The 13,213-nt window shown below is 47.6% G+C and overlaps 1 protein-coding gene across 3 annotated transcripts in view; it reads left to right on the top strand.

Moving 5' to 3' along the window:
- The window catches only part of itga9 (integrin, alpha 9), a 539,537-nt gene that overhangs the window by 70,832 nt on the left and 455,492 nt on the right, over positions 1-13,213 (top strand). For all 3 annotated transcript variants that reach the window (XM_085993779.1, XM_085993778.1, XM_085993777.1), the window contains exons 7-8: positions 7,895-7,980; positions 11,891-11,953. In XM_085993779.1, coding sequence (XP_085849905.1) covers positions 7,895-7,980; positions 11,891-11,953 — 149 coding nt within the window. The remainder of the gene's footprint in view (positions 1-7,894; positions 7,981-11,890; positions 11,954-13,213) is intronic.

The raw sequence follows: 13,213 nt of genomic DNA, 5'->3' as shown, positions 1-13,213 counted from the left end.
ACTACCAACTGTGCCAAGTAGACACATAGGCTAAGCAATGTGTTGGAAGCCCCTAGCCGTTCCGCATTGCAACTATGATTATGGTCACACTTTGTCCAAAACACATCCACTTTTAGGAATTGACCACATTTCCTGAGGCCTGAGGTTGTGGCTAATAAATAGGCCACACAGTAAACACCACGAATGAAATCAATTCCACCACAGACTTGTATCCGTCAGATGTCATGAATCAGAAAGGAAGAACCATAGATCAGCATCGATGAGCCCTGTGTCCTATTCATGCAAACGGCCGTACACGGGGTGGGGGGGTGGGGGGCGGTTGGGGTCATGGGGGGCGGTTGGGGGTCGGTGGTGGGGGGGCGGGGCGGGGTGGGTGGCCGGTTGGGGGGTGGGTAGATTTTCCACTTTGTGTCAGGGCGATAATCTGGCGGGTTGAACGCAGTGAATACAAGGTGGTTTTGCATCACCCATCTTAATTTCTTCGCAATGTCCTCAATAATTTACAGAGACTTTTTAAAAAAATTACAGAGCAAATTATGGAGAGAGCCAAGTACCATTTGTTATTTTTCTTCACAAATTGAAAGATGGACTGTTGAGTTTTGATAGGTTGTCATGTATTAGGATTTTAAAATGCCAAAACAGGTCATGCAAGGAACATACAACCTAGTCAGCCATTGGCATAAAGACAAAGAGCTTGTTATTTGTGCAAGATGTACACAGACTTGTACAATACAAGAAAGCTGGACTGGACCATCACATCTGGTGGTGTGTAGTGCCTGCTTTGTGGCCGGGGGTGGGTAAGCTGAATCCCTTTCTTTGGGTTTATGAAACAAAATAAGTTTATAAGTGTTTATTAGCTTATTCAGGGACCACAGACTGGGAAGTTTACTCTTGTGCAGTCCAACCATGAGAAACATCAAACGATCTTTTTAGTGGAGGAAGACCCACTTCACACACACACACACTGGGAGTGGGATCCACTTCACACACACTGGGAGTGGGATCCACTTCACACACACACACACTGGGAGTGGGATCCACTTCACACACACACTGGGAGTGGGATCCACTTCACACACACACACACTGGGAGTGGGACCCACTTCACACACACTGGGAGTGGGATCCACTTCACACACACTGGGAGTGAGACCCACTTCACACACACTGGGAGTGGGATCCACTTCACACACACTGGGAGTGGGATCCACTTCACACACACTGGGAGTGGGATCCACTTCACACACACTGGGAGTGGGATCCACTTCACACAAACTGGGAGGGGGATCCACTTCACATTTACACACTAGGAGTGGGATCCGCTTCACACACACTGGGAGGGGGATCCACTTCACATTTACACACTGGGAGTGGGATCCACTTCACACACACACTGGGTGTGGGATCCACTTCACATTTACACACTGGGTGTGGGATCCACTTCACATTTACACACTGGGTGTGGGATCCACTTCACATTTACACACTGGGAGTGGGATCCACTTCACATTTACACACTGGGAGTGGGATCCACTTCACACACACACTGGGAGTGGGATCCACTTCACACACACTGGGAGTGGGATCCACTTCACATTTACACACTGGGAGTGGGATCCACTTCACACACACACTGGGAGTGGGATCCACTTCACACACACACACTGGGTGTGGGATCCACTTCACATTTACACACTGGGTGTGGGATCCACTTCATACACACACTGGGAGTGGGATCCACTTCACATTTACACACTGGGTGTGGGATCCACTTCACATTTACACACTGGGTGTGGGATCCACTTCATACACACACTGGGAGTGGGATCCACTTCACATTTACACACTGGGAGTGGGATCCACTTCACACACACACTGGGAGGGGGATCCACTTCACACACACTGGGAGGGGGATCCACTTCTCACACTGGGAATGGGATCCAATTCACACACACACTGGGAGTGGGATCCAATTCACACACACACTGGGAGTGGGATCCACTTCACACACACACTGGGAGTGGGATCCACTTCACACACACACTGGGTGTGGGATCCACTTCACATTTACATACTGGGTGTGGGATCCACTTCACACACACACTGGGTGTGGGATCCACTTCACACACACACTGGGTGTGGGATCCACTTCACACACACGGGGAGTGGGATCCACTTCACACACACACTGGGAGGGGGATCCACTTCACACACACTGGGAATGGGATCCACTTCACACACACACTGGGAGTGGGATCCACTTCACACACACTGGGAGTGGGATCCACTTCACACACACTGGGAGTGGGATCCACTTCACACACACTGGGAGTGGGATCCACTTCACACACACTGGGTGTGTGATCCACTTCACACACACTGGGAGTGGGATCCACTTCACACACACTGGGAGGGGGATCCACTTCACACACACTGGGAGTGGGATCCACTTCACACACACTGGGAGTGGGATCCACTTCACACACACTGGGAGTGGGATCCACTTCACACACACACTGGGTGTGGGATCCACTTCACACACACACTGGGAATGGGATCCACTTCACACACACACTGGGAGTGGGATCCACTTCACACACACACTGGGAGTGGGATCCACTTCACACACACACACACACTGGGAGTGGGATCCACTTCACACACTGGGAGTGGGATCCACTTCACACACACTGGGAGTGGGATCCACTTCACACACACTGGGAGTGGGATCCACTTCACACACACTGGGATCCACTTCACACACACTGGGAGGGGGATCCACTTCTCACACACTGGGAGTGGGATCCACTTCACACACACTGGGAGTGGGATCCACTTCACACACACTGGGAGTGGGATCCACTTCACACACACTGGGAGTGGGATCCACTTCACACACACTGGGAGGGGGATCCACTTCACATTTACACACTGGGTGTGGGATCCACTTCACACACACTGGGTGTGGGATCCACTTCACATTTACACACTGGGTGTGGGATCCACTTCATACACACACTGGGTGTGGGATCCACTTCACACACACACTGGGAGTGGGATCCACTTCACACACACACTGGGAGTGGGATCCACTTCACAAGCATTTTGGCGACAGTGACCATAATTCGGTGAGATTTAAGGTGGTCATGGAAAAAGACAAAGACGGCCCGGAAATAAGGGTTCTAAATTGGGGGAAGGCCGATTTTAATATGATAATGCAGGATCTGGCCAAAGTGGACTGGGAGCAGCTACTTATAGGAAAATCCACATCAAAACAGTGGGAGACTTTCAGAAGGGAAATAGAGAGAGTACAACGCCAACATGTTCCTGTAAAGGTCAAGGGTGGGACCAACAAGCAAAGGGAACCTTGGATGACAAGGGATATACAAAAATGCATTAGAAATAAAAGGGGGGCTTTTGGCAGTTACAAAAGACTAAAGACGGAAGAAGCCCTAGAGGAGTATAAAAGGTGCAGGGGCATACTTAAAAAAGAAATTAGGAGGGCGAGGAGGGGCCATGAAATAACACTGGCGAGCAAAATAAAGGAAAATCCTAAGATGTTTTATAAGTATATTAAGGGCAAGAGGATAACCAGGGAAAGGGTAGGGCCCATTAGGGACCAAAGTGGCAATCTGTGTGTAGAGCCAGATGATGTAGGCGGGGTTTTAAATGAATTTTTTGCATCTGTGTTCACTATGGAGAAAGACGATGCGGACATAGAAATCGGGCAAGGGGACTGTGACATACTCGAACATATTAGCATCGAGAGGGAGGAGGTGCTAGCGGTTTTAGCAGGCCAAAAAGTGGATAAATCCCCAGGCCCGGACGAGATGTATCCCAGGCTGCTGTGGGAGGCAAAGGAGGAGATTGCAGGGGCTCTGACACAAATTTTCAGAACCTCTCTGGCCACAGGGGATGTACCAGAGGACTGGAGAACAGCTAATGTAGTACCATTATACAAGAAGGGTAGCAGGGATAAACCAGGGAATTACAGGCCAGTGAGCCTAACATCTGTGGTAGGGAAATTATTGGAAAAAATTCTGAGGGACAAAATTAGTCTCCACTTGGAGAGGCAAGGATTAATCGGGGATAGTCAGCATGGCTTCGTCAAGGGTAAATCATGTCTGACAAATCTGATTGAATTTTTCGAGGGGGTGACTAGGGGGGTGGATGAGGGAAATGCTGTGGATGTGGTTTACATGGACTTCAGTAAAGCTTTTGACAAAGTCCCGCATAGGAGACTGGTCAAGAAGGTAAGAGCCCATGGGATCCAGGGTGCCTTGGCGCGTTGGATCCTAAACTGGCTGAGTGGCAGGAGGCAGAGGGTGATGGTCGAAGGTTGCTTTTGTGACTGGAAGCCTGTGTCCAGTGGGGTACCTCAGGGATCGGTGCTGGGTCCCTTGTTGTTTGTGATCTACATAAATGATTTGGATGAGAATGTAAAAGGTATGATCAGTAAGTTCGCAGATGACACGAAAATTGGTGGGGTGGTAAATTGCGAGGAGGAAAGCCTCAGGCTACAGGACGATATAAACGGGTTGGTCAGATGGGCGGAAAAGTGGCAAATGGAATTTAACCCTGAAAAGTGCGAGGTGATGCATTTTGGACGGACAAATAAGGCAAGGGAATACACAATGAGTGGTAGGACCCTAGGAAGTACAGAGGGACCTTGGTGTACATGTACATAGATCCCTGAAGGCAGCGGAACAGGTAGATAAGGTGGTTAAAAAGGCATATGGTATACTTGCCTTCATTAGCCGAGGCATAGAATATAAGAGCAGGGAGGTTATGATGGAGCTGTACAAAACGCTGGTGAGGCCACAGCTGGAGTACTGTGTGCAGTTCTGGTCACCTCACTATAGGAAGGATGTGATTGCTTTGGAGAGGGTGCAGAGAAGATTCACCAGGATGTTACCTGGGATGGAGCGCCTCAGCTATGAAGAAAGACTAAACAGGCTGGGGTTGTTTTCCTTGGAGCAAAGAAGGCTGAGGGGGACCTGATTGAGGTGTACAAAATGATGAGGGGCATAGATAGGGTAGACAAAGAGGAACTTTTCCCCTTAGTAGGGGGGTCAATAACAAGGGGGCATAGATTCAGGGTAAGGGGCAGGAGATTTAGAGGGGATTTGAGGAGGAACTTTTTCACCCAGAGGGTGGTTGGAATGTGGAACTCAATGCCTGAAAGGGTGGTAGAGGCAGGAACCCTCACAACATTCAAGAAGCATTTGGATGAGCACTTGAAATGCCATTGCATACAAGGCTATGGACCAAATGCTGGAAAATGGGATTAGACTGGACAGGGATGGATGGGCGGCGCAGACACGATGGGCCGAAGGGCCTCTTTCTGTGCTGTAAAACTCTATGACTATGACACTATGACACACTGGGAGTGGGATCCACTTCACATTTACACACTGGGAGTGGGATCCACTTCTCACACACACTGGGAGTGGGATCCACTTCACACACACTGGGAATGGGATCCACTTCACACACACACTGGGAGTGGGATCCACTTCACACACACACTGGGTGTGGGATCCACTTCACATTTACACACTGGGTGTGGGACCCACTTCACACACACGGGGTGTGGGATCCACTTCACACACACACTGGGTGTGGGATCCACTTCACACACACACTGGGTGTGGGATCCACTTCACACACACACTGGGTATGGGATCCACTTCACACACACACTGGGAGTGGGATCCACTTCACACACACTGGGAGGGGGATCCACTTCACACACACACAGGGAATGGGATCCACTACATACACACACTGGGAGGGGGATCCACTTCACACACACACTGGGAGGGGAATCCACTTCTCACACACTGGGAGTGGGATCCACTTCACATATACACACTGGGTGTGGGATCCACTTCATACACACACTGGGTGTGGGATCCACTTCACACACACACTGGGAGTGGGATCCACTTCACACACACACTGGGAATGGGATCCACTTCACACACACACTGGGAAGGAGATCCACTTCTCACACACACTGGGAATGGGATCCACTTCACACACACACTGGGAGGGGGATCCACTTCATACACACACTGGGAGGGGGATCCACTTCATACACACACTGGGAGGGGGATCCACTTCATACACACACTGGGAGGGGGTTCCACTTCACACACACTGGGAGTGGGATCCACTTCACACACACACTGGGAGTGGGATCCACTTCACACACACACTGGGAGTGGGATCCACTTCACACAGATTGGGAGGGGGATCCACTTCACACACACACGGAGGGGGATCCACTTCACACACACTGGGAGTGGGATCCACTTCACACACACTGAGAATGGGATCCACTTCACACACAGCGGGAATGGGATCCACTTCACACACAGCGGGAATGGGATCCACTTCACACACACTGGGAGGGGGATCCACTTCACACACACTGGGAGGGGGATCCACTTCATGCACACACTGGGAAGGGGATCCACTTCACACACACTGGGAATGGGATCCACTTCACACACACACTGGGAATGGGATCCACTTCACACACACACTGGGAGGGGGATCCACTTCACACACACACTGGGAGGGGGATCCACTTCTCACACACACTGGGAGGGGGATCCACTTCACACACACACACTGAGAGGGGGATCCACTTCACACATACACACACTGGAAATGGGATCCACTTCACACACACATTGGGAGGGGGATCCACTTCACACACACACTGGGAGGGGGATCCACTTCATACACACACTGGGAGGGGGGTCCACTTCATACACACACTGGGAGGGGGTTCCACTTCACACACACTGGGAGTGGGATCCACTTCACACACACACTGGGAGTGGGATCCACTTCACACACACACTGGGAGTGGGATCCACTTCACACAGATTGGGAGGGGGATCCACGTCACACACACACGGAGGGGGATCCACTTCACACACACTGGGAGTGGGATCCACTTCACACACTGGGAATGGGATCCACTTCACACACAGCGGGAATGGGATCCACTTCACACACACTGGGAGGGGGATCCACTTCACACACACTGGGAGGGGGATCCACTTCATGCACACACTGGGAAGGGGATCCACTTCACACACACTGGGAATGGGATCCACTTCACACACACACTGGGAATGGGATCCACTTCATACACACACTGGGAGGGGGATCCACTTCACACACACACTGGGAGGGGGATCCACTTCTCTCACACACTGGGAGGGGGATCCACTTCACACACACACACACTGGAAATGGGATCCACTTCACACACACATTGGGAGGGGGATCCACTTCACACACACACTGGGAGGGGATCCACTTCACACACACACTGGGAGGGGGATCCACTTCACACACACTGGGAGGGGGATCCACTTCACACACACACTGGGAGTGGGATCCACTTCACACACACACTGGGAGTGGGATTCACACGTTTGACCAGAGACTCTTTTTGTACATTTGCGATTTGACCCATTTTACCGTTGCACACAGGATTCTTTCGTAGTTTCAATAAAATATCTGTAGCAATTTAGTCACCAGCCTCACTATGTCTCATAGGAAATTGACTTTACTGGAACACTTGTATTCAATTAAAGTGCCAAAATCTTGTAATATTTTTACTAAATGTATGGGAGAACAACCAAAATAAGATCACAGACTACTTTAATCCCATTTCCTTTTTTGCAGTTAAGTATTTGCGTTGGATTTCCTGAGAGTCGCTGTTCACACTGACGAACGTAATTGCGAGGCAGTTGCTGAACCTATTTATTTACATTGAGTTGGGGGGAATGGAGGCCGCTTGAAACAGGCCTTACTGCTAATTTGAACCAGCTGGACCACACGTTTCTTACGCTCTTCCTTTTCCATCTAGGATATGCAGTGGCTACAGGCCATTTCACACAACCCGGTTCTTTGGAGATTGTAGGAGGAGCCCCACAGGATGGAGGCATTGGAAAGGTACAGGTCTAAGGAAGTGTAACCAATTCAATCGCCCACTTTTGCCGCAAATGACCACAAAGTCCTATGTGGGGCTGCACTTCCATTCATTTTTCAAAAGCAGCTGGGAAATTGTGTAATAAAGGGGGCATTTTGTCACTGTTTATTTGTATAATGTTGTTTGTGGTGTTAAGAGTTTTACTTGAACTGGTGGGCTCGCAACATCTGGACCCAATTCTTGAAAAGCAGCCACAATTATAAAGCTTTCTAGTTGTGTTCATTTAATGTATATTATTACTGGCGTGTGGTTCAGGTCAAAGGAGACTTCTTATTGTACAAAGCCTTTGTTTCTACCCCAGGCCCGCTTAACCTAACCATAATTTAAAGCCAGAAATGAGCTGGAACCCACTCCTTTTCAAGAGATTGATATCAACACAGTATTTGTTAAGAGACTCTCCAGTCTTGATTTTGGAAGATCAATCTAATTCTGCTGCCCCTTTTGGGGAGATGTCTGCAATTAGCACACTGTCGTCAATAGGCCCAACTGCATCAAGCCCACCTCAAGCGCATGAAAGCTGAAGGAATCAGGTCAGCACTTGAGGGTAAATGTCACGGTGCGTGCTCCAGGTGAAGAGCTTTGACCACCAGGAGTGCATGCTGGGAAAATACACGTGTGCGCTCCCCCATGATTTTTCCATCCATTAAAATTAATGGAGAGGACATCTGGATGGCTTGTGGTTTCATGATTTCCTTCAGTATGTTCCCAGTGGGCTAGGTTCCGAGCCTGGATCGTGCATTTCTGAACCTTACCGTTTTAGTCTCGGCATCATCCCACTGCATTACTTACTATTCCCCTGCAAACTGAAGGCACTGATTACATAGGGATGCATTTTTGTTTTGCTTCCTCTCCTATCGCCTCGACATAAATTTAAGGGCCAATTGTGCCAGGCTCCGAATTGGCTTGTTTTGTAGTGAAGGGACTTGCCAGAGACTGCAGTGCTGCTGAGCCAAGCTTATCCTCATTAGAGGCTTGACTAGTTCCCTTGCCACATATCACCAGTTTCTGTCCATCTGCTCCCCTAAAGCTGAGGTTACCCACATAAAATGAGAGCTCTGACCGGCTGAAATTCGATTCCGAAAGGCAGGTTACTAGAACAAAGAGTGATTGAAAACTTCTGTTTTTTTCATTTAACATTGGTTCTTGTTTAGCTTTGGTGCTGTGTAGTGTTCCATTTTTGTAGTTTTGTGGTACTTTCCTACAGTATTATAGCTTGCTGCTACAGTTCAGCTTGCATACAAACAAAGCAGTGAGGATGGAAATTCCTTCTGGCATTCTGATTGTGGTGCGCAATCTAGCTGAGGAAGGCAAGTTCATGAGGGGACAAGAAATGCAGGTGCAACAATCCCGAAAGAGTTATATATGTACCTGTCCTCATCTTAGGAGCTGTGTCTACATGGTCAGGCAATCCAACCTGGGCCTTGGCAGATGAGATGTTTTTTTCAGCACCTCTGATTCACAAAGGAGGTTGTCACGTTGCTATGCCATTTCTTGGAGGTCAACCTGAAGGCAACTTCTAGCAATAGGACTGACATGAATCAGTCATTCATGAAAGAAAGACTTATGGAATAATACTGAGCAGCTTACGGGTGGCGCTGTCCAGGGAGAGTATAAATACTCGGGCACGGGCCCAGCTTGCGCAGGACATTCTTAACAGGAACTAGTGAAGGACACAACTAGACCTCCATGTTGTAAAACTGTTGATTAAAGCTTTGTTTAACGCTTAGACCGAGTGCCTAGTAGTTTTCTTACGTCAGGGACAGCTCTTCCTGAAGGCGTGCTTTAAACATTTACGACACCGGATCCTTCCAAGGCACTACTGGTGGCACATGTCAAATCAGTCAATTAGTTGTACACAGATGCATCAAACAAGTGACGGAAGCCATGTGGAAAGGAGGCAATAGACATGGCGCAGGATGCTTCCCAGGTGCTAGGGTTCCCAAGAGTACAGGGGGAAGTAGATGGCACAGACGTACTGTGCCAACCATTGAACCTGGTTGGCATGTCCTGATGGGCAAGGTGCATTGCTGTCCTTTGGGGTGCCCTTAACTGCCAACAGGGAAACTGTACTCAACTCCACCTCATGCAACAGTATTCCCACTTTGCTGGTCATCAAATGAGGCACTGCTTTGTCACTTGCCCATAGACTCTCATTAGATCTTCGATGTGCCTAGCATTCTTTTCCCCTCTATCTCCTCCTCAGTCTTTGTAAACATGCTTATTTTTTTTGAAGCTTTATACAAGCTGAAAATATACTTACCCTTATATGCAGTCACTTATCTTTAAGTGTGCACATCCCTTTATATTTCAGCTGCCAGCTACATTGTGCAGATCCTCCAGTAGGAAAACTGCTGGTCCAAAGCTGTGATGGGAGCTTATGCTAATTATTCAACTTGGGCACAGTCCCCTCAGTGGGCTGGCTTGGACCAGGCTGCCAGCCAGCCATTCCTGTCACAAATTTCTCCAGTCTTTTAAAACGGAGGCTTAAATAATCCTGCAAGGACAGAAGGACAGCATGTTTGCTCATTGAATACATTTTGCACTGCAGTGGTGGGACGTGAGTTTACCCTCATAATGACCTATGTGGACAGGTTCCAGTTCCTGCCGTGTTACTGATAAGCATTAAATGGAGGCGATGAAACTTAGAGAACGGAAGGCAGATCACATTGTGGTGCTCTCATATGCCGTCCTTCCCCTTCCTCGTTGCCCATGTTAGAGACCAACACAGGTAAACACCTGAGCACAGCTCACCTGCTCACCCTGATCGGTGAGGATAATGTCTGGTATTTGGGAGCATAAAAGAGATGGACGAGTAAAACACAAGCACACAAAAATAACAGCCCAGTTAACAAAATAGCAATTAATTATACCGTGTGTGACAGATAAATATTGAAGCACTACCTAAACCTTCATTATTTAATATTTGAAGGGAAACACCGATATTTCTCCAAGCCCAGGGCTTTGAGCACCTTAGTGTCTCCCTCCGTGGTCACTTACTGTCAATTGCCCTTTGCCTTTCCAGGGTTGTTTACCAACAGGTTTCGCGTCAATGACATGATGAATATCATCGTCCACCAGTAGACACAGTAAATGTTTAGACTCACTGTTGATTTTACTATTCAAAGATCAATGATTTGAAGCGGTACAAACTGCATGAATTATGTGCCACAGTCCATAGCACACACGGTGCCAGTGTTTAATCGAGATTGATTATTAAACCATTTTGGACGAGCTTTTGAAATACACTTGCTTAAATTATTTGGAAAGCATTTTCCCATGGGCTTGGTGAGGCTTGATACAGTGACGTTACTTTCCTCATTCGTGTTTGATGTGTCATTACAAAAGTGCCATCAAGGATTGTTTCCCACTCCCGTCCCTGAAAAGAAGTTTGCCAAGAAATTTTTTATGAAGAAAGTGCCCTTTAAATAATTGTAATTAGCATATGCATCTGTTGTCAAATCTGATGCCTCTGCTGTTTAAGGCCAATCTCCCATTGTATACGATTGCATAGACCAACTCTCTCGCCCACGATGCTATCTTTCAGCATACTTACATAAGGCTAGTTTTTCTGTATTGAGCTCCCCAGTGGGCAGGACTCTGCACTGGGAGTGCAATTACATAAAATGACCCCTACATTATACAATCTGGTGAATTTAAAGCCACACACTCATCTAAGTATTACCTACTCACAGAAGTGAATAAGGCATATTTTGTGTCAAAAGTTATATTGAACACTGCCAAGAAACAATATACATTTGTGAGGAATTATTATGCGATGACATTTAATAACGCAGTTGTTTTATCTTTCATTTATAATGTGACCTGCCTAGTTAAGGTTGATGCAATCTAATGCTTTCTAATTTCCTTTTCTAGGTTTACTTATTTAAGATTGACATAGACAAGCTCACGGCGATTGTCACAATTCCAGGAAAAGAGGTCAGTTGTGCAGATTATTTGATGGTTCATTAGGTTCCTGCCTCTTGCTGGGCACCAATTTACAGGCTAGGTACATTTTAAAGACAACAGGAGATCCGACTGTGTTTTAGTTGTGCAAATAGCCTCTAACTTCCTGGTGAGGCAAGGCTAACTTCTGTCTAAACAAAGGAAAGACTTGCATTTATACAGCGGCTTTCATGTCTTTGAATCATTTCAGTGCACTCTGGGGCTGGAGTAGTCACCGTTTTGTAGACCAATATGGCAGCCAATTTGTGGATCACAGCAGTGACTTGTCCTGTAGATATTTTATTCAGGTGAATTATAAAGTTAAAGTACTCTGTTGGTTTTTAGCTCCTCTGCCGACATATCCCTCCTCATCACCATCTTTTTTCCTCCAATCAAGACAGAGCCATCCTCTGGGATTCCACAATTGCTCTCTCGTCCACTACCTAGGTAGACTGCCTGGTGAGACAGGGCTGACTTCCCCTCCCAAAAGGGTTGCAAGGCAAAATGGTTGTGGCCATGGATGAGACTCCTTCTCCATAGTAGATCAACATCGTGTAGATAATTTTTTTTTTGATAGAGCGGGAAAGTGGAGTTGAGGTCGATGATCAGCCATGATCTTAGTGAATGGCGGAGCAGGTTCAAGGGGCCGTGTGGCGGAGCAGGCTCGAGGGGCCGTGTGGCCGACTCCTGTTCCTATTTCTTATGTTCTTATAATTAATGTTGTTAGGAAATACCCCTACGTCAAGCAGTCTGCTTCAGTTTTCAGTTTGAGATGGCCACGTGAAAAATGGAACACTTTTTCTACCCAGACTCTGAATCAGCACTCTCTGGGCCTTTGTTTCACAGGCGAGGTCCAGAGTAGAGTTCATCTTACTTCAATCCAACAGCTTTCACTTCAACCTCAGAGGAAGACTCCTGTTACATTGGTGTGAATTTCTTCCACTGACCATTTTTCGATTCTCCGTTAGTGTCAAATTATGGGCCATTTTGAGTTGTTTGACCAACATTACTGCAGAGATTGTTTATAAAATGATTATCGTTAAGACCCTTACAAATGGCAGAGAGAAGACTTTCATCCCAATCACTCATTTTTGTTTACATCAAGACACCAAAGTGATACCCTTAATACCCTTACCTGACAAAAATCTATCAATCTCAGTTTTGAAATTTTCAATTGACCCCCCCCAGCCTCAACAGCTTTTTGGGGGAGAGAGTTCCAGATTTCCACTCCCCTTTGCGAGAAGGAGTGCTTCC

This window comes from Somniosus microcephalus, chromosome 7, assembly GCF_052327205.1.
Source record: "Somniosus microcephalus isolate GS21.2 chromosome 7, FLI_Smic_1.0, whole genome shotgun sequence".
Taxonomy (NCBI): Eukaryota; Metazoa; Chordata; class Chondrichthyes; order Squaliformes; family Somniosidae; genus Somniosus; species Somniosus microcephalus.
The sequence above is the reverse complement of the archived record's forward strand: the minus strand, read 5'-3'. Positions and strand labels throughout refer to the sequence as shown.